A 20,462-nucleotide genomic window follows, 5' to 3' on the forward strand; every position below is an offset into this window, starting at 1 on the left:
CTTGGCATTTAAGCAGTCTCTCAGGAATAGTAGGGATTGTCACAGTCAAGTGCTCATGAATGAGGAGGACACTGGTGCAATCAGAGATAGGGATCACAGTTGGGATTAGTGAGCAATGTGAGGTGTATGATCTCATATTGTGTTCTAGGATGGAAACCTGAATGGCCTGGAAGCCCCTGGACATGCTTAGAAGACCATGAAAGAGGAGGAAATACTTTTGACTTGCTAGAAAAACTGGCAGCTATTGAAGACTTAAGAGCAAAATGGATCCCCAAAGGATGTCTAAAGCTATGCTGGCTCCTGAGTGCATTGCTCTTCCAGAAACAATACTAAGCGCAAATGCCATGTTTACACAGGTGCCGAATGTGACTATCTGTATTAAAGCTGTACAGTACAAAATATTACAAGCTTTATATATAATTTTATTTTTAAAAATGATTTTTTATTTATATGTATGTGGGGGGGGTGTGAGTGTATGTCACATGTGTGCAGGATTGTCCGAGGGGGCCAGAAGAAACATTGGATCCCCTGGAGCTGGCATGACAAATGGTTGTGATCCACTTGACTGACAGGGGTGCAGTGAACTGAACTCAGGTCCTCTGGAAGAGCAGCAAGTGCTCGTAACTGCTGAATCATCTCTCTAACCCCATACATAATTTTCAACATTCTAGCAATCTAGAGGTCATGTAGAAACTGGTAAAGTTAATTCCGATAACTTATTAGAATATTATCACTTCAACATGTAATTGATATTAAACTGATTAATGTACTACTGTTTTGTAGTTTTTATACTGTTCTTCATCTCTACTGAGAACATTATACTTACAATACAACCAAACAAAGGCAATTTTTTATTAGAGATTTAGGAGATTAAAATAAAATGCATAGCAAGGAAGTCTGTTTATAATACAGATTATTTCAATGTTAATCACTTATAACAGAAGTTGTAAGTATAAAGATACAAGAAACAAGTCTGGTTAGGTCCTGTGTGGGAGACAGTGGAAATCCAGCTTTCTAGTCTGTGTACAGGAATAATTATGATTTCTTATAGCTGTCTCAAAGACTGTATGTCAGTTTCAAAGGTGCTGCTACAAGTGGCTTCAGTAAAAAGCCACAGTCCCTGTTTCCTCCACTTCATAAACACTGACTGGATACAAGACCACCTTATTTACTTTTGCACTCAGTACCAAGCACTTAAGTGTTCAATGTGTTTTCTAAATGAAGAAATCACACAGATGACAGAGATGGAAGCCATACACAGCAGTAACCAGTCTGGTTTTAACAATGCATAGTTCATACCGAGTATAGTCTTACATACATTTCCACTTGATCCTTTGCTGTAGGGGAAAATTCTGCCTCTGGAGAGGGAGATCCCTCTAACTTTTTGTGAATCTTCTCTTCTGTTATAAAACAAAAATTCAGAAAAAAATTATCATGCATCCAGTTAAAAACATTATGCTTTAGAACATTTAAGTAATTTTAATCAGCTATGATACAGATTTTACATCCTGGAGAGAGAAGCCCATGCCAGTGTGCTTCTTCAGCAAACACTGAGGTACTGAGTGTACAGAAGGCACTCTCTGGCCAACCCACATAAGGACTGGGCTGCAGGCTAAACAAGAGTCCTTTATCTCATCACCAAAGCCACACTGCAGGCTCTTAACCGAGAGCCTGACATTCCCTCTGTACTTATTAATTAGGCCAGAAGGAGTGAACATCTGCTCATATTCCAAAAATATTTTCTCACAAAATTCTGAGTCATGGCCTTTGTATTGACTCATTTTGATTAATACTAATCTGTAAAGAAAACTCCTCACTCCAGTTAGATCTGTGACTTAACATGTAAGTAAGCACAACCCATGCTTCAGTGCCAACAGAAACAAAGCCTATCCACTTAGCCTGGTCCAAGAGATTGTCTTAAATTAAAAACAAGCTGTGCCCATAGCAGAAGGCTTCAAGAGAGTGTGCTGCACAATGACCTTGACAAAGACAGGAACAAGGTTCCTTAGTCTAAATGCAGACTCTTCCTGAGGTCCTGCAAAGCACTTAGGAACCCAAGAGACTGAATGAGCCTGGCAAGTTGGCCTACCCAAACCACTCAATGAAGACAGAGGTTCCTTCAGGTCTGACAGGGCATCAGTCAACTACAGCCCTCCTTTGGGAGCAGGGTTTTCCCATGTGGCCACTAGGGACCTCACTGCAACCTCTTGCAGAACTGAGGGTGATGATAAACACCAGCCTGATGACACACTCAATACTAAGAAGTAACCTGCAGGGCTGTGGTGACTACCCCAGCATGCTCACCTTGCTCACTCTGTAGATCTTTCAATCTGCAGCAGAGTTCCTCTACTAAAGTCTCGATTCCAGAGCTCTGTGTGAGACAGAAGACAGTCAGCTCATCACCAGGTGCAGACAAGACAGGCATTTTATGCTACTACCAAGGAATACAAGTCTTCCATGTTCCAAAAGGAACAGTATGAAATTCTTAAGTAAATCCCAGAGTCCAAAAACAATCCACATGGAAAGCCAACCTAGTGTTAGCATCTTACTAATAAAGGGCATTAAGTGGGACTTCCTGATACAATGTGGCAATATGAATATAGCTCCCAGAATAGCATCTGTCTTGCTCAGTAAGGCAGATCTAAGTGTTCATCATCTGACAAAAGTCAGTCACCCACAGAACAGCACCAAGACTCTTTGTAATCGTGGTTTCGTACAAACTCAACAAAAAGATTACAAAACCTCCTTAGTCCTCTAGGAGATTACAGTCCAAAGAAAACAGAGTAAGTGCTCCTTCTCTTCCCTTACTTGTCTTCTTCTCCTCCTCCTTTTAAATTGAACTCACACAACTGAAGCACAAAGCACACATGGAAGCTCTAAGTTATCTTAAGAGACAGGCACAACTATACTTCTACAAAGACACGCAAGAGGGCCAGCAAGATGGTTCAGCTGATGTAAAAGCGTTTGCCCCCAAGTGTGACAACCTGAGTTCAATGCCCAGAACCTAAAAAGTGAAAGGAGAGAACAGACTCTCACAAGTTCCACAGGCCATAAGTACACAGAGAGGGCACAAAAGGATCTGGAGCTGAGGATTAGTCAAGCTCCAAAGAAAAAATGTTCACTAGAAACAGTCACAGCACAAGATCTTTCCCTTACTTCAAATTCTCTCTTTTTTTTTTTCCAAGAAAAAAGAAAAATCTGCACAATGGACAGAAAAGTGAGAGTGTGCCTTAAAACCTTTGGATTTCTTCAGGGACAAGCTATGTCTGGGTTGGAATCTTGTTTCTTTGAAAGGACACAGCTGGACAGCTGCACACACAAGAGTTGCCTGAGCCTCTGTGCCTCTGCTCTTCGCCTCCAAGAGCTAAAAATAAACATCACCCATTCGCTGAACCCAAAATGACTCAGCAAAGTATGGCAGATGTTCTAAAGAAAAAAGACCCCCTTACACAGTTCTAACTACAAGAAACAGATTACAATTAGGAAGGTAAACTATAAATACCCACAGTTACTGTCATCTACAGAATTTCCCAGTCTTTAAAAGAGAAAGGAAAAAAACAGACCAGAGGACAGCTGCCTCTTACTTACACTTTGAAAGGCAGGCAGACAATACCTTCAGCAGTAATAGAATGCCTAACTCCACCACTGAGGTCTGCTTACCATCATGGTCAAGGGGTAATGAGGCTGACAATTATAGTCCCTTCTCCAGGATCCTGAAACACTAACACGGATGTCAGCTGACACGCTGCATACTGTCTTGTACAAGTCTATGTCACTGCTTGCAAACCTGGGGCTATCTCCAGTGCAGAATGTGTAACCTCTGGAAACTGTTTACCAAGTTCCTTTCAACCTCTAAAATAGCCTACCATTTCCCACCCGTGAAGAATGGCCATGACAACCTGTGAGCAAGGTATACACACTATCTTGTAGTTAGCATAAACTACACACATGCAACTAGTTACACATGAAGGCAATATACATGTAACTATCATCCATTCATAGTGTGTATATGTGTATATACTCATATATAAAATACCTGTGTTTTCAAATACAAACAGCATAAGAAACAGTGTCTTACTCCTTACTCTATATGTATATCAAGCTTTACTGACCAGGTTTCTGTTTTCTTTCCTTAGCTATTGTGCTACCCTACATGTGTACATGCATACTCACAAAGAAACACACCACTACCATACATTTTTTTATAGTACTAGAGACTAAACTCACTCTAGTTAGTATTTTTAATAATGATTAGTCCATCATGATATCCTAATAGTAAAATTAATAGCATAAAGGCACCAAAAACTGCAATCATACCATTATATGCCGGTAAGTATTCTAAAGAGTTTAATTAGAACTGTTACTGAGAAATTTCAATTCCATTTCTACCTATGATATATGCTATTGAAATTTTTAATATTTATATTTTACTAGTCTATCACATCCACAGAAGTGTTGGAAAATACTTAGCTTAAAGGTCTTAAGAAGGAACAAAGATTAGGGTGTATCTGTGTGCTAGAAATCCCACAGGAGCACCTGTGAGAGAAGATGCTGTGGCTCTGCTGTGGCACTCTGCCTGGTCTCTCCTCACTGTGACCATACTCATCCACCAATGTCCAAAACTTGAGGGAAGTGCTTTGCAGAGCAAGTGCACTCTAAAATGCACAGTGGAGCAATATGCAGGATGGTCCTGTTTCCAGAGCTGTTTAGAAGACAACTCCTAGAAGCATGACTGGACACTCAACGGGCAATAATGAACCATCACCCAGCAAGCAAGTGGTATAGGCAGCCCACATGCCAGGCAGGTCACATGGAGAATAAGGACCTGTCCTCCTAGAAGTCACATGGCAGTATCTCTTACTTTTCTGGGAACAGGGTTAAGTGGGAAAGACTTGGGCTTGGGGTCTTCACACCTGGCTCTGAATTCCTGCCCTGACACACACACACACACACACACACACACACACACACACACACACACACACACACACACACACAGAGGAATTCAGGGATATGCTTTTGCTCTAGCTCTCTAAACCCAAGAATAGCTCCAGTTCTCTCTCAACACTCACCTAGTTAAGCTATCTTTAACTTCCATTTGAACATGGAGCAGTGAACAACTCCAAGAGATGTGGGTCTAAAGTTATAGTAAACTACAAGACTTCACATAAATCACTGCCCTATTCCAGCCTCAGTTTCCATGTTTGGAAGACCACCTGCAGAGGCTGATTATTGAACTTCCTACACTGGTCCCTCAACCTCTTCATTCCTCTGTTCTTCCTAGTGTCACAACTGCATACTCTAAGCCTTCTATTAAATTTGTTTTCATATTTACTGCCATGGTTAGAATCTATGAGAGTGCCTTGTCTCTTATTTGCTCTGTTTTTCTGCTGCTGGATCATCCTCCTGTGTGTTTTCTCTCTATGAAGCCCAATAACTCACAGTTCAAACTGCTTCAGTCTCTCTAGAACATCAGTGCTAGAGGGCAGCCCCTCACTCTGGTACCACAAGTGAATCATGTTGTTCAGCACTTGCTGCTTAGCACCCCGCCCCCAAATGAAAACACATTAGTAATGGGGGCAAATTGCTTTTAGAATGACAACTCCTGGCTCCACAGACTATGCCTGCTATATCACTAGCACTGTGAAGAGAGGAATAATTGCTACCCCATTTCATCTGCATGGGACCACAAACAAAACCAGCAGAATTTCCCAGAGAACTATGAAATCAAACACAGTGGTTTCAGTCCCCTACTGCACAGGGTCTCTTTTAGTTTTATGGATTAGAATCTTTAATTTCTACAGCAGAGCTGGAAAGGGAATGGAAAGAAGCTCAGGTAAGGTATCGAAAGAATGACTACTGGTGACAGTAGAGGAACAGCTTCATACTTTAATGTCTGAAAGCTTTAAAAACCTTTATAAAATTTAGAACTGTCAGTGGTAAACTAGGAAGCAAAAAAACACCAATTGAGAAGACTGAGAACACAGAGCTGATGTTCACAAACTCTTGCTTTCAGGGTCAAGAAATAGTAAAAGATTTTTAAATCCCCAAACTAAAAGGCTGTTTGCTCTAAGGCCACAGCGAGGATAACAGTTCCATCTTTGAACACAAGAGCTGCTCCAGGGTGCCGCCAGTTCTTTAGAAATGATACAGATTAGGAGAGAAGCACCCACTGGATGGACACATGCCATATGCAGGGAGGACAGAGGTCTAGGACATAGACTGCACCCTGCTGAGGTAGTGCAGAGAAGACAGACAAAGAGGAAAGGTTCTGTCTGGGCAGCACACAGGTCACTGCTACAGTACCTGCCTAGTATATGTGGACCCTAGGTTCCAGTCAAGCACTATCTTCTCCACCCCCTCAAAAAAGAGGTTATCAACATCTGCTATAAGTGATGACAAAATAACACCATTGGTCAAGCATGGTGACACATGCTTGTAATACCAGCCACTTGAAGGATGAAATAGGAGGATGCCCAGTTTGAGGGTGGCCTGGTCTACACAATGAAATCCATTCTAAAAAACAAAACAAACATAAACCCCAACCAAAAAGCAAAACAAACAATAAAAACCACAATCACAGCTTACAAAAAGGCAACTCTGTTTTGCCTCAGTCTTCAGTAGGGAAATGATGTGAGTCATTTATCATTTTGACAAGACAGCCATCTGCAAAGTTCACCCTTGAGAACTGAGTGCCTTGAGTAACAGTAACTATACAAAAATCAAAGTAATATATGATTGTGTTGGGTTGTAGGCTGGACTTCTCCAAAGGCACAAGAATTCACTAAACAACCTTCAAGGTATGAGGACAGATGAACTATTAATTGTTCTGTGCTGCCATCAAGCATAACTTGAATTGAGTTCTCGAACATTCCTATTTCCTTATGTCATCTTGTAAACATAGGCAAGTTTTGTTTTCAACAGACAGGAAAACATCCCATCGTTACTAGGCTATTTCTTTTCTCTTCAGATATCCATGTGCCTTCAGTAAAAACAAAACTCTGATGATTCAGGCCAGAAGCTTGGAAGGTTCTGGGTTGAGCTTTTTGGATACGCTCATTAATATTGCACTGTCCCTTTAATAAGAAAGGTCAAGTTTAAAGCAGGACTTAGACTAGAGTTTGCAAAACTGTATTTTGATTTGCAAAACTGCTTAAATAATTTGAGGCAGATCTTACTCTGTAGCCCAGCTGACCTTAGACTCACCAGCTTCCTGTCTCCGTTCCCCAAATGTTGTGATTACAGATATGACCCACCATGCCTAGCTGGAGGAGACAGAGAGAGGAGAGAGGGTATATATATGTATATATATATGTATATATATATATATATATATACACACACACACACATATATATACATACATACACACACACACACAGGAGGGGAACACAATGGCTATAAACACAAAATTTTAAACATTTAAAAAAGTTGTCAAACAAACATAGAATGGTGCTATTTGAAGAACATGCAAAGTAACCCTAAGAAATAAAAGCAAGTATGGGGAAGGGCCAAGAGGGTGGGCAGAAGGCTCAAGCTCTGGGAATGTTCCTCACACTGTAACCCATACAGGCCTATTCTTATGTTCCCTCCTCACTGAACTTGGAGGTTTTTAGAACAGTCTCTCCCACTTGTTTCTTTTCTCAGGTCCTCACTTTTAAATATTTGAAAGATCAGGAATTTTTGCAGAAGCCTCAATTTTGCATCTTTCTGGAGAGAGAAGCTCCAGGCTACATAAGCAGCATGAAAGCATTTTACTATTTAAGGCTTCTGAGGCCCACGAGCCACTCAGCTGACCAAACCTGCACATGCAGTCATCTATACCTCAATCTCCCTCTTGGGGAGGTGCCTTACACTCCAGTAGTTTTTCATCCCCCACCCACTCAGATGGGATTCCTTTCTCTGGAAACAGGAAACTGAACTCCCGAAGGTGCTCAGACTACAGTCCTTTGTCAACCCCCCCCAACACACACACACACACACACACACACACACACACACACACACACACACACACACACACACACTGTTTGCCTTTTCCCTACCCTATATGCAATTTGGTCTGGTCAACTTTGCCTTCAATAGAGTCTGACTAGCTCTCCCATCTGCCACAGGGTCACTGCAACAGCTACTGCTTCTTTTTGCTTTCTCAGACAGTCTCACTGTAGTAAGAATGCTCTCCAACCCATGATCCTCAGCCTCCACACAGGTTCTTCACTGATTCCCCCCACTCTGCACTCTACCCCAGTTAGCCATTCAGTCTCTAGGCAGCAGCCATAAGCTATAATCATCATTTAAGTCATACCAAATCATCCTCTTTTCCAAACCCTCCAATCCTTCAGGGTTTCTTGGCGGAAAGCCAAAGACTTTACAAAGCCCATCCATACATTCATTCGTGCACTAGGAAGAGAAGGCCAGGCTCCAGACAGCACTGCAGCTCTGAGTGTTCTCAGTTCCTGGACTTAGTGATTGCGGTCTCAACTTCTTTCTCGCTATGTGAGGAAAGCATCCAGACAGGCACCTCCCACTTTTGAAATGTTCAATGGTGCCTTTACAAGCTCCATTCACCTTATCAATCCTCTTCCGTGACTGTCTAATCCCACCATCTTCTGCTGTCTGTTCATTACCGCTCTTCATCACAGTAGGGTGGACATGTGCACAACCTATAGGATTCCTTTTCTAGAGACCAACGCTGGATACTGCAGCAGTACCCAGCTTAGGCTGGAAGGGGCCATTCTTTAACACATTTATGCTAATGCAGAAAGCTGGAATTCACAAAGAAAGGAAAGACCCCCAAGTGGGGAGAAAGGCAATGGAAGACTTTAAGTCAAGGGAGACAATAGCATTATTTGCTGTTCCCAGTTTAGGATCCTCTTGGGGCCTTTATACTTTCAGCCCACAAATTCAGTGAGACAGTTCTACTTTTGTTAAACTACATGAACGATGTTCTTGCTTTCAGTAATGCAATGGTTCTACAATAGAGAGCCGTACATTATGGACTGAATCTGGAAAGTGCCTTAGGGGTTCATATGCATAAACATGATTTCCTAGCTAGCAACACTATTTTACAAAGTTATGGTGCTTTTGAAGCAAGGTGCCTAGGAGAAGGCCTTTGAAGGCTTCTAGCCTGGCCAAACGTCTGCATCCTGATCCTCCAAAAGCTAACAAACTAAGCCTCAAGTTCTCCTGGCCCCAGACAATCTACCCCGACACCATGCCTTTGCCACCAGGATGGACTGTAATCCCCAAAACCCTAAACAAAGCAAACACTTCCTTCCTAAAGTTGCTTCTACCAAAACCCGATTACAAGAGAGAAGTAACCAGCACTATCTACAGAAGCTGCAGCTTTTAAATTCCTATCCCCAGTAGATGTGGTGCATGAGCAGTAACTTCAAGCAATTTAGAATTAAAAAGTCAAAGGGAAGGAGGAGAGAAAAAGAGCTAGGAAGAGAATTTCCACGACGGCGGGGGGGGGTAGGTCTTAACAATGAATACTCTACTATTTCTAGAGAAATTCAATAGCATCTATATTCAGAATTCAGCCTGATAGGCACTCCAAGGTTAAAAAAAAAAAAAAAAGACAGACAGACAGACCACCCTTTGCTCCAAAGGGCACAAATTAACAATGGAAATCTAGGTTGAGGTTGTGACATAGGGTGATGCACAAGTATGGAGGCCACCAAGCTAGGAAAACAGGTTTGTGAATTGTGAATTGGCTGAGAACACAGTGGGAGATGGGGATGAGGGGATAGCATGGACTGAGACAAGGAGGAAGACAAGGACTAACTTGGAACAGATGCAGCCAGATGAGTAAACTCCACAGGTCACAGATGAAGCAAACTTGCTATCACAGCATTAGATCACAGGACCTCCTCAACCCTCTCAATTCAACCTTCCATTGTAACACCATTTAAAAACTGTACTATCTCACCACAAAGCCATTTCAAGTCATTATAATTTCAGAGATTTCATCATAAGAGTGAGTGACAAAGAATTGGCAATATTTATTTAAACAGATGATCACTTTCTAAAGCAAATTTAGTGTAGAATGTATTTTATATAAAGAGCTTTAAAATAAGCTAATCTTCTAACAAAGAAAACAAAAGGATCTGAATCATAAACAAAAATGGTACTCAAGGCATAAGAAGTACTAGACCACGTCTACGAATATATCCAAAATAAGCACACATAAAACATAAGGCACCATCTACATCATATTCCAGACACCACAGCAGAAAATCAAGAGTAAATCAACTATCCAGCAGTGACCACTATGTTAAAATACTACTGGGATATTATTTGATGAAATACAATTAAAAAATAACAACAGGATGAATTGTTTTTTCTTTTTTAAAAGACACAGGGTTGGGATATAGCTCAGTAGCTGAGCTGTCACCGAGCCCACTCCAAGGACCTGAATTTAAAACAATGTGTGTATTCATTAATTAGATTAGAGTGCCACATGAAATAAAAATGTATTTTACAAAACAAAATGTAAGGCATGCATAGTGGTCACACCTTTAATCCCAGCACTCAGGATTCAGAGAAAGGCAGATTTCTGTGAGTTTGAGGCCAGCCTGGACTACATACTAAGTTCCAGACCAACCAGGGCTACATAGTGGGACTCTGTCTCAAAAGCAAAAAAAAACCAAACAAACAAACAAAAAAACAAAACAAAACAAACAAAATAAAATCCCAAGACATGAAAAAGTTTATAAAATAAAAATGTCTACCTCTCAATAGTGAGATGAGTAGTTTATTTCTAGGTTGTTTTTGTCATTATTGTGGTATAAACTTCTAGGAGCACTCCCTCCCCTTAAGCATTAGAAAACAAACTTACTTCATCAGAAGCAGAGCGCAGACACTGGACAGCAGCCTGCTTTTTCATCTCCTCTAGCGTTAGATCTGAACACTTCTTCTTACTCCTTCCCCATTTCTTATAAGCTCCTTTCTCCCATCCCAAGATGTCATTCTCCTGCAATGAGATTATACCAGGTTAGACGACTAAGACTGGAGAATCAGTTTAAGGAGCCCTGCATACAACTGCTTACACACACATTTGCTATCAAATACTCAAGATGAGCACCTTAGAACCTGGCACTCATAGTCTGCTAAGATTATTCATCTTCTCAAGAACCTGACTATTTGCAGTGGTAAAATAAGCCAACTGGCAAGCAAGTCAACTCATGCTTGTGCATAAACAGAAATGTAACTGAAACCCAATAAAAACTGTACTATACACTAAATGTCTCTTTAGTTTCTGCTTTTCAGTGAGTATTGAGATTACGGTGTGGCTTTTACAGCTTATCAGGTAAATGGTTACATCCCTTTTTCTCTACCTTATTGTCTAAAGAACACCCAACAGATACAAAGCATTTTACCGAGACTGCCATTTTATTTTCCCTGCCTTATAAATGCCAGTATAAAAATCTAAAGACCATTTCAAAAGCAAGAAGGTGAGAAGGGAACACCAGCCACTATACTGCCACTCAGTAAAAAACGAGAAAACCTGAGCATGCCTCAGTTAGTTTTCCCAGGTTCTTTTAAAGGGTACTTAGCAAGGCATAGCAGGACTTGAATAACTTTGTATCTGATCATTATCCACTTTACAAACTCTTTGGCTATATAATAACCCAATCAAGGTTTACTTAACTCTTTCTCTAAAGCAGAAACTTATGAAATTACTTTCCATCACTTTGCTAGTCTGTTTTGCAGGCAAAGTCTTTTATTTGATAAAGTGATTAAAAGAATAGAAAGACAAGATGTAAAAAGAATAGACAGAGCAGATAATGACTGAATGAATGAAGTTACTATTCAGAAGGGTACTGGTCTCAGGAAATAGAGAAAAGCAAATGAAGGACATGGGATACAGAAGGAAAAGAATCACAACTATATATTCCAACCATGTTTTTTAAGAACAAGATGCAAACTATCAACCGCCAACCCCATTTTTCTTTGCTCCAAAACAGAAATGACTTTTTATACTGTCAAATATGAGTGGAAGCAGATGACCCCTGTGTGCCTCTCACACTCAGAACCTGTAATAATCATTTGCTGACCAGGTTTTTAGAATTCATTTTTTGGGTGAATGACGTTAATTCCATTTTCCAATGAAACAATGCTGGTGGTCAAATGAGAATGACCAGTGTTTCCATTTACTGACTGTCTAGCTGAACAACATCTGAGATCCAACACTTCTTATCCATGGGTATCTTCCAGAGACAGATTGTGTCCTATAACAAGAACATAGGCCAGAGTCCTAACAATGTTGACTCAAAAGTTCTTCAAGACAGAGAAAATGCTCCAAGCTCCTGTGGTTCACACTATATTTAATAAATAAATAGATAGACAAATAAATAAATGTGAGGCAGGAAGGATGACTCATCAGTTAACACCATTGGTTGCTCTTCTGGAACGAACACCTGGATTTGATTCCCAGCACCCATACACATCTTTCTGTAACTTCAGGGCCAGGTGACCCAATACATTCCTCTGGTCTCTGTAAGCACCAGACATGAATGTGGTACACAGATATACATGCAGGAAAACACCCATACACATGCACTAAAAAAGTATATTTAAAAAAAGCATGCAGGAGAACTTCTTGCAAATTACTGCAAATGGATGGAGTTTAGTTCTATATGGGCTGAGATTAGTTTTCCTCTTAATGAGCATCAGGACCCTGAAATCTATTGTAGCTCAACAGAGGTGACACTCACTCAGCAGTCTGTACAAACTGCGAACTCACAAGGACATGCGGTCTTTCTGAAGCACAATTTGACAACATATGTCAAACATCTTAAGCAATACTTTTGATCCAATAAGTCTTTCTGGGAATCCCTGAGGAAATAATCACTAATGTAAAAGATTTTAGCAAAGCTATGTTGACTGTATCGTTGTCAATAATGGAGAATAAGGAGAGACAACCTAAATGTCAAATAGGAGAACATAGCTAAATAAGTCATGATTCATGCCGACATGGGACAGGGCAGGAACTTGAGGAGGACTAGCATGGAATGCTATGGTACTATACTAGTTAAACTACAATATGATCTTATTTTAGTCTCTCTCTCAAACATCTAAGAAATGCTATGAATACAATCACAAGAAACAAAACAAGATTTTATCATTTATACTGTCTTATGAGTCATACTTAAAAAGTTCAAAAAGCTTTACACTCAAAGTTTGGAAGTTGACAGAAGTAAGAGGCAGCCTGTGAATCTCAACCTGAACCTGGAATCTGGCAACATCCTTAGGCTTCCTGTCTGCCAGGCCTTTGTGCCAGGCTTTCCCTTTGGCATTAGGTTGCAACACAGAACACAACATAATCTCCACTTGCTGGAGATGTACAGTCTAGCAGAAGCAGTGAGCCAAACATTCTGGGTGGCAATCATTAAGGAAATGCTAAAGAGGCATGTTCTCTTCTTGGTCTAAGAGATAAACAATGGTTTCCGAGGAGAAATGGTCACTAATGCACACTATAAACACTATAAACACTAACTAGAAGTCTGGCCAGCTGAGGGGGCAAATTATGCAGAAGAAACGGTGGACTTCACAAGGCATAAAATACATACTCTGTAAAGAGTCTGACTAAGGAGCTGGAGAAATGGGTCAGTGGTTAAGACACTGGCTATTCTTTCAGAGGATCTGGGTTCAATTCCCAGCAACCATATGGTAGCTCACAACTGTCTGCAACTCTAGTTCCAGGGAATCTGACACTTTGGATCTGACACTTTCACATCAATGCACATAAAATAAATTTATTTTTCTTAAAAAAGGGTCTGACCGCCGGGTGTTGGTGGCACATGCCTTTAATCCCAGCACTCGGGAGGCAGAGGCAGGCGGATCTCTATGAGTTCGAGGCCAGCCTGGTCTACAGAGCGAGTTCCAGGACAGCCTCCAAAGCCACAGAGAAACCCTGTCTCAAAAAAAAAACAACAACAACAACAACAACAACAAAGGGTCTGACTAGAAATAGTTGATGGTTAAAAGAATAGATAATTTAAGGAAACAATGTAGAAAAAAATATTTCTAAAATTTTTACTGTTGAAAATTTAAATTTAATTCAATAACAAATCTGTATAATATATCTATACTAGTGAGAATGGGCTTTGTAGGCGGGGCCCATACCTGCAGGGCTCTAGCACAGAGGTCCTAGATTCCATCTCTCTGCCAAAGATGACTAATTCTTTGGGAGGAGGGTAGTATTTGACTGATTAGAGGTCAAAGTTAGCATTTCTACCCATGAAAACCAACAAGCCAAGCCAGGCATGGTCATGAAGGACTGTGGTCCCTGATACTCAAGCACTGAGGCAGGAAGATGACTTGAACCCAGGAGTTTCAGGCCAGCCTGGGTAAAATAATAAGACCACTGCAAGAAAACAAAACAAATGAATCGCAAATATTCAGTTGTTAAAGTGAGTATTTTACGGTTCTAGAAAGACACAAATCAGGCAAGACATACATAAGATAGGACACCTTAGATGTCAGGCACCTGTAATCTCAGTACTTAGGAAGATGATGCAGGAGTACCATGAGCTTCAAGGCATCTTGGACTATACAGTAAGACTGTCTCAGAAACAAAAGTATCACCAGTGAGATGGTTCAACAGGTAAAGAAACTTGCTGCTGAACCTCACAGCCTGAGTTAGATATCTGGGATCCACAAGAGGAAGGAGAACCAAATTCTGCAAGTTGTTCTCTGGTTTCTACACATGCACTGTGGCATGCCTGCCTCCAAACACACACACGCTAATAAATAGTAAGTCTAAGTACACACACACACACACACACACACACCATGCACACCACCTTTTAAGGTTAGGTGCTAATAATGACATGATTCACACACTGTAAAACTTTTGTTTAATTTTGGTGCTAGAAATGAAACCTAGAGCTTTCATATACCACCCTTTACTTTTACCATCATTTAGGTTTTTGGGTGTGTGTGTGTGTGTGTGTGTGTGTGTGTGTGTGTGTGTGTGTGTGTGTGTGTGTGTGTATACACAAGGCTACATAACGGGCATCACTATTTAACTTTAAATACTTCCTTCAACCAAAAAAGAAATTGCCTGTGAGCACTTTCCATTCACACATAGTCCTACCTGTGCATATACTAACAAAGGGGTTATGTAATGCCTACCCTTTGGGCTTAGTCTTCTAATGCTCATCCATACTGTAATACCATTGGATCAGTGTTTCATTCCTGTTTATGACCAAATTAATATTGGTTGTAATTAATGTAAATATTAATATGGTAGAAGTGTTTTGTCTATCAATTCATCCACAAAAAAATGTTTGAGCTATTTCCACACTGCTATGGACGTTCAAATATAAGTCTTGGCATAGACACCAAGTTTCAATGTTCTTGGTACAGATAAAGGATGGACTGATGGATGGATGGATGGATGGATGGATGGATGGATGGATGGATGGATGGATGGGTTGGACCACATTTGAACTGTGTTTAATATTTGAAGAACTACTAGGATATTTTCCAAAGAAGATGCTATACAATCACATCAGCACTTAGCCAGCATTTTTAACTGTCTTAAGTTCTTTGTTGTACCCACCCTCTAATAACAACTGATGCTAAGCCCCTTCCTGCGGACTGAATGTCATCACCATACTGTCTGTGACAGATGTAGCATAGGGCCCTTCTCAGTGCTGAGCTACAAGAGCTCCTAATCCAACTGCCTGTGCATCTTTGACAATATGACTTGCCTCTTCACCTCCATGATGGTGTTATCTGAAGTGCAAACAGTTTTGTAGTAAGGTCTTACTAGTTTATACAGATAGCCTCTAGATTCTTATGCTTTTGCCTCATATCTGAGCAACCACTGCCTAACCCAAGTTTTTAACCCTTATATTCAAGTGTCTGGTCCATTCAATATGGTAGGAGGCAGAAGCTAAGCTCCATTCTTTATTTTAGTATCATAAAAAACACAGAATGCTTTGTGAATCTGCATGCCATCCCTGTGTCATGCTAATCTTCTCTGCATTGCTCCAATTTTATTGTATGTGCTGCTGAAATAAACAAAGCTTCATTCTGTCTGGTACCCAGGGGCCCAGGACCATTCGCTGAAAGACTGTCCTTCCACATTGTTGGAAATCACCTGAACATAGATGGAAGGGTTCATTTCTGGATTCTTGATTTCAGTTTACTGACTTATGACTCCTAGTCATAAGCCAGGACTAAATTGTCATTTCAGAGTCTTGTAGGAAATCTGAAATTGGGAAGTAAGTTCTCTAAAGATGCTATCTTTTTGTTAGTTGCTTCCAAGAAATTTCGGTTACTGTGTATCCCATGAGTTTCTCATATAAATTTCAGGATCATCATGTCAACCTTTGCAATATAAAAGTGTAAGGGTTCTGAAGATGACTGGTGAGTCTACAGATCAGTCTGAGGAGTACTGCCATTTTAATGACACCAAGTTTGTTAATCATGAACACATTTTCCCATTTATTCAGGTTTTGAGGTCTTTGAAACACATTTATCGCTTTCATACAGAAGTCCCACACTTCTGATAAATGTACTAATATTTTGTTTTTGAAACTACTATACATGGAATTGTCGTCATTCCTTTAGGGTACCTTCTTCCTTACACTTCTCCCCTTCCCCACTTTGTTTGGTTTTTATACTACTAGTGATGAACCAGGACCTCCACAATCTAGGAAAACACTCTATCACTGAAATGTATCCCTAGCAACAATTATTCTCCCTTCTCCCAATCTGGATATTCATCCTTTAACTGTCATCTCTTCAGTAAGACTATGTCATATCTGACTAGAGATAGTTTTACTTCTTTCTAATCTGGATGCCTTTTCTTCTCAACTGTCCTGTTAATAGTTACTCACAAAAAGATCTTCTGTATTTTATTTTTGATAATGACCTCATACAGACACTTATCAAATTCTGGCATTAATCAGAAAGCCCAAGTGTACTTAGAAGGTTATTTACAAAACCAAATCTTTTCTTTTTGGTTGCCTATTAATACATTGGTGTGCTGTAGAAGCATGTGAAACAGTTTAGTATGATTTATCACCCTAACATCTGTTAAATTTTTCACTGCATTATAGGTACACAGAGCTATTTGCCCTCTTTAGGTTCAACTCTCTGGGAAACATAAAACCTGTAACAAAAGCTACATAAAAATATAGCACATCACATATACATTTTACATTCTATTCTTTCCACTTACTTCGAGAGCTCTCCCATTTCATATTTTTGTTTTATATATTATATAAGTTATTAGCCAACATTTTACTAAAAAAAAAGTCACTGGACTAATCATCAGATTCTTAAAACAGTATAGTATAAAAAGACTCAAACACTTCTGTTTTATAATGAATATAAATGTCCCCCACTGCTGAGTTCATGCTGAACTGGCTTGAGGGGATGTCACCTGGTTACACGTCCCGAAGTAGGGCTGGCCTTTGCTTGGTTTGATTCCAAGCTTTGATGTCACTGGGCTTCTCCTCTGCTTCTCTGGCTGCTTCCTCCTTTCAACTTGGTTTTGACCTAGCTCCTCGTAGGGGTAGAGAGTGGTGACACTGAGCATCATGATGTTCTCACATGCCGTGCAGAACCATGCAGTGCTCATTTCTGACTGATCTCATGGCTCTCTTGAGCAGATCCTTGAAGGCGAGCCCTGCTACTTTGCTTTCAACCACCTAGGGCCTGAAGTGAGTGGTAGTGTGTGTGCTAGGGGAGAAGGGGAACACAGTCTCATTCAGACTCACTGGGCTTCTGTTCCTCGGGAGGCTGTTAACAAGAAGACATGGGAGGCATGGGTGGGTGCTTAGCAGCAGACATCAGTGACACCAGCTGTATTTTAGAATACCATGTTCTTTTTCTTTCTCCAGTTCCCAATCTCCTTTTTGAAAGGAGACAGAATGAGGAAGTCAATCAAAGCCCTAACCTTATGTCACCTCACCAGTGTGTCTAGAAAAGCAACTGCTAATAAATAGATGGTCGCCTGGGGAGCTCTTCTGCCTCATCTGCTTTTGGTACTTGATAATTGTGTTCTGCCTTCCAGATTAGGGCTTTGGAAAAACATACTTGATCTTATTCAGTGTCAACCAGTCAACTCTTAGTGGGGCATAGATGATAAAAAGGTAACACTATGCATCAGTGAGCTTTCTGTTGCTGTAACAAAATACACATGCACACACACACACACACACACACACACACACACACACACACACACACTGAAAGGGGGAAAGATTATTTTGGCTCACAGTTTCAGAGATTTGTTCATAGTGGGCTGGTTTCATTGGGCTTGTTTGTTTGTTTTTCGAGACAGGATTTCTCTGTGTGACCCTAGCTGTCCTGGAACTCGCTCTTTAAGTCAGGCTGGCCTCAAACTCAGACCTGCCTAAGTGCTGGGATTAAAAGCATGTGCCACCACTGCCCAGCAAGTTTCAGTGTTTTATACTGAAACATGGTAGAAGAGCACAGCAACAGGAACCTTCTTATCTCCTAGCATCTGAGAAGTAGAGTAAGGACAATGCGGAATCAGCCAGGGACAAGATATACCCTCAAAAGCACACCCCATTGACCCCCATTCTTGAAATTGTTCCTGTTTCCTCACATCTTTGCTCCCACTTCAGGCCCTAGGTGGTTGAAAGCAAAGTAGCAGGGCTCGCCTTCAAGGATCTGCTCAAGAGAGCCATGAGATCAGTCAGAAATGAGCACTGCATGGTTCTGCACGGCATGTGAGAACATCATGATGCTCAGCATCACCACTCTCTACCCCTACGAGGAGCTAGGTCAAAACCAAGTTGAAAGGAGGAAGCAGCCAGAGAAGCAGAGGAGAAGCCCAGTGACATCAAAGCTTGGAATCAAACAAAGCAAAGGCCAGCCCTACTTCGGGACGTGTAACCAGGTGACATCCCCTCAAGCCAGTTCAGGTTGGACTTTTTAAGGCACTTATGAAAGGAAACTATGGCAGAAAGATGTCCATTAATCCACTAACCTCTCATCCCACTGCTAAAAACCAATGCCTGCTGCTAGAAAAAACAGGAAACTCCAAACAAACAAATGGATTTTCACAGCAGCTAGACCCACTTCTAACCTCTACACCTTACCCCAACAGTGGATGTCTCCTCAGTGGCCCCCTTACTTCAGCAACCCAAAGTCTGTATCCCCACTGCCATGGAGCTCTGCACTGATGGCTGATGGAATGCTGGTTTCTTGTCTCTATGATTAAACTAAAAATATGTACCACAGCAGGTTCTTCAGCATCTTCTCCTAATTGCTCTCAGCTCACAGCTCTATCACTTACAACAGTCTCCAGCCCACACATGGTCACCAGGTGTCCCTGTCCTCAAACTCAGCCAACCCAGTCAGTGTTTTGTTGCTCTGCAAACTGTCAAATACCTTGTAGGGACCCATCCTTAGTTGTCTCTGAGCCCAATACTGTATTAGGCATGTATTATGCTGCAACATGTTAAGTAAAAAGTAGAAACTGAGCCAGACAGTGGTGGCGCACGCCTTTAATCCCAGCACTCGGGAGGCAGAGGCAGGCGGATCTCTGTGAGTTCGAGGCTGGGCTGGACCGATAGCCTCCAAAACAATTCAGAGAAACCCTGTCTCGAAAAACCAAAAAAAAAAAAAAAAAAAAAAAAAAGTAGAAACTGAATCTTCAAAATGCAATACTTATCATCAAGACTTCTTTGTTCCACAAAAATATTTTTAAATCACATGCAAAAAAATGTAAACAGACTGGAGAAATGGTTCAGTGAGATTAAAAGCCCATTACTGCACTTCCCGAAGGCATGAGTTCTATTCCTCAAACCCACATCAGGTGGCAACCATATGGAACTCCAATTCGAGAGGATCTGATGCCTCTAACCTCTTCAGGCATCCATACTCACAACACACACACACACACACACATGATTAAAAACATTTTTTTAATGTAAACAAAGGAGCTACAGATGTAGTTCACTTGGCTGAGTGCTTGCCTAGCATGCAGGAAATCCTGGGTTCAATTATTAGCATGACACCAATTGGGCATGGTGGTGCTCAACTTAATCTTAGCACTTGTAAAGTAGAAGGAGGAGAACCAGAAAATCAAGGTCATCCTTGGTTATACAGTGAGGTCAAGGCCGGGCTAGGCTACATAAGACCATGTCTCAAAAAGAAAAATAAATTCTTCTGGTGTCCTGGGCAGAATATGGAGCCAAGTTCATGACATCAGCATGAGTACTGATGCTGCTCTGACTTGCACATTCCTCACATACATTTCTTCTATTTTAGCATTTCCCATTATCACTACATGTTCCTACAAAGTAATTCTACACTTAATAGGTAGTACTGTCTTTTAAAAATAATTTATTTAGATGTATTTTATGTGCATTGGTGTAAAGATGTCAGATCTCCTGGAACTGGAGTTACAGTTGTGAGCTGCCATGTGAGTGCTAGAAATTGAACCTGGGTCCTCTAGAAGAGCAATG

General features: G+C 40.9%; 1 protein-coding gene and 1 pseudogene across 5 annotated transcripts in view; both read right to left on the reverse strand.

The window, feature by feature from the left end:
• The window catches only part of Kiaa0232 (KIAA0232 ortholog), a 64,944-nt gene that overhangs the window by 17,064 nt on the left and 27,418 nt on the right, over positions 1 to 20,462 (reverse strand). For 4 of the 5 annotated variants that reach the window (XM_040746992.1, XM_040746991.1, XM_040746995.1 and 1 more), the window contains exons 3-5: positions 10,841 to 10,975; positions 2,305 to 2,371; positions 1,319 to 1,400 (exon numbers count right to left, since the gene is read on the reverse strand). In XM_040746992.1, coding sequence (XP_040602926.1) covers positions 1,319 to 1,400; positions 2,305 to 2,371; positions 10,841 to 10,975 — 284 coding nt within the window. The remainder of the gene's footprint in view (positions 1 to 1,318; positions 1,401 to 2,304; positions 2,372 to 10,840; positions 10,976 to 20,462) is intronic. The other variant, XM_040746993.1, reaches the window with a different exon arrangement.
• Positions 15,938 to 16,036, reverse strand: LOC121141001 (annotated as a pseudogene).

This window comes from Mesocricetus auratus, unplaced genomic scaffold (genome assembly GCF_017639785.1).
Source record: "Mesocricetus auratus isolate SY011 unplaced genomic scaffold, BCM_Maur_2.0 Super-Scaffold_100006, whole genome shotgun sequence".
Taxonomy (NCBI): domain Eukaryota; kingdom Metazoa; phylum Chordata; class Mammalia; order Rodentia; family Cricetidae; genus Mesocricetus; species Mesocricetus auratus.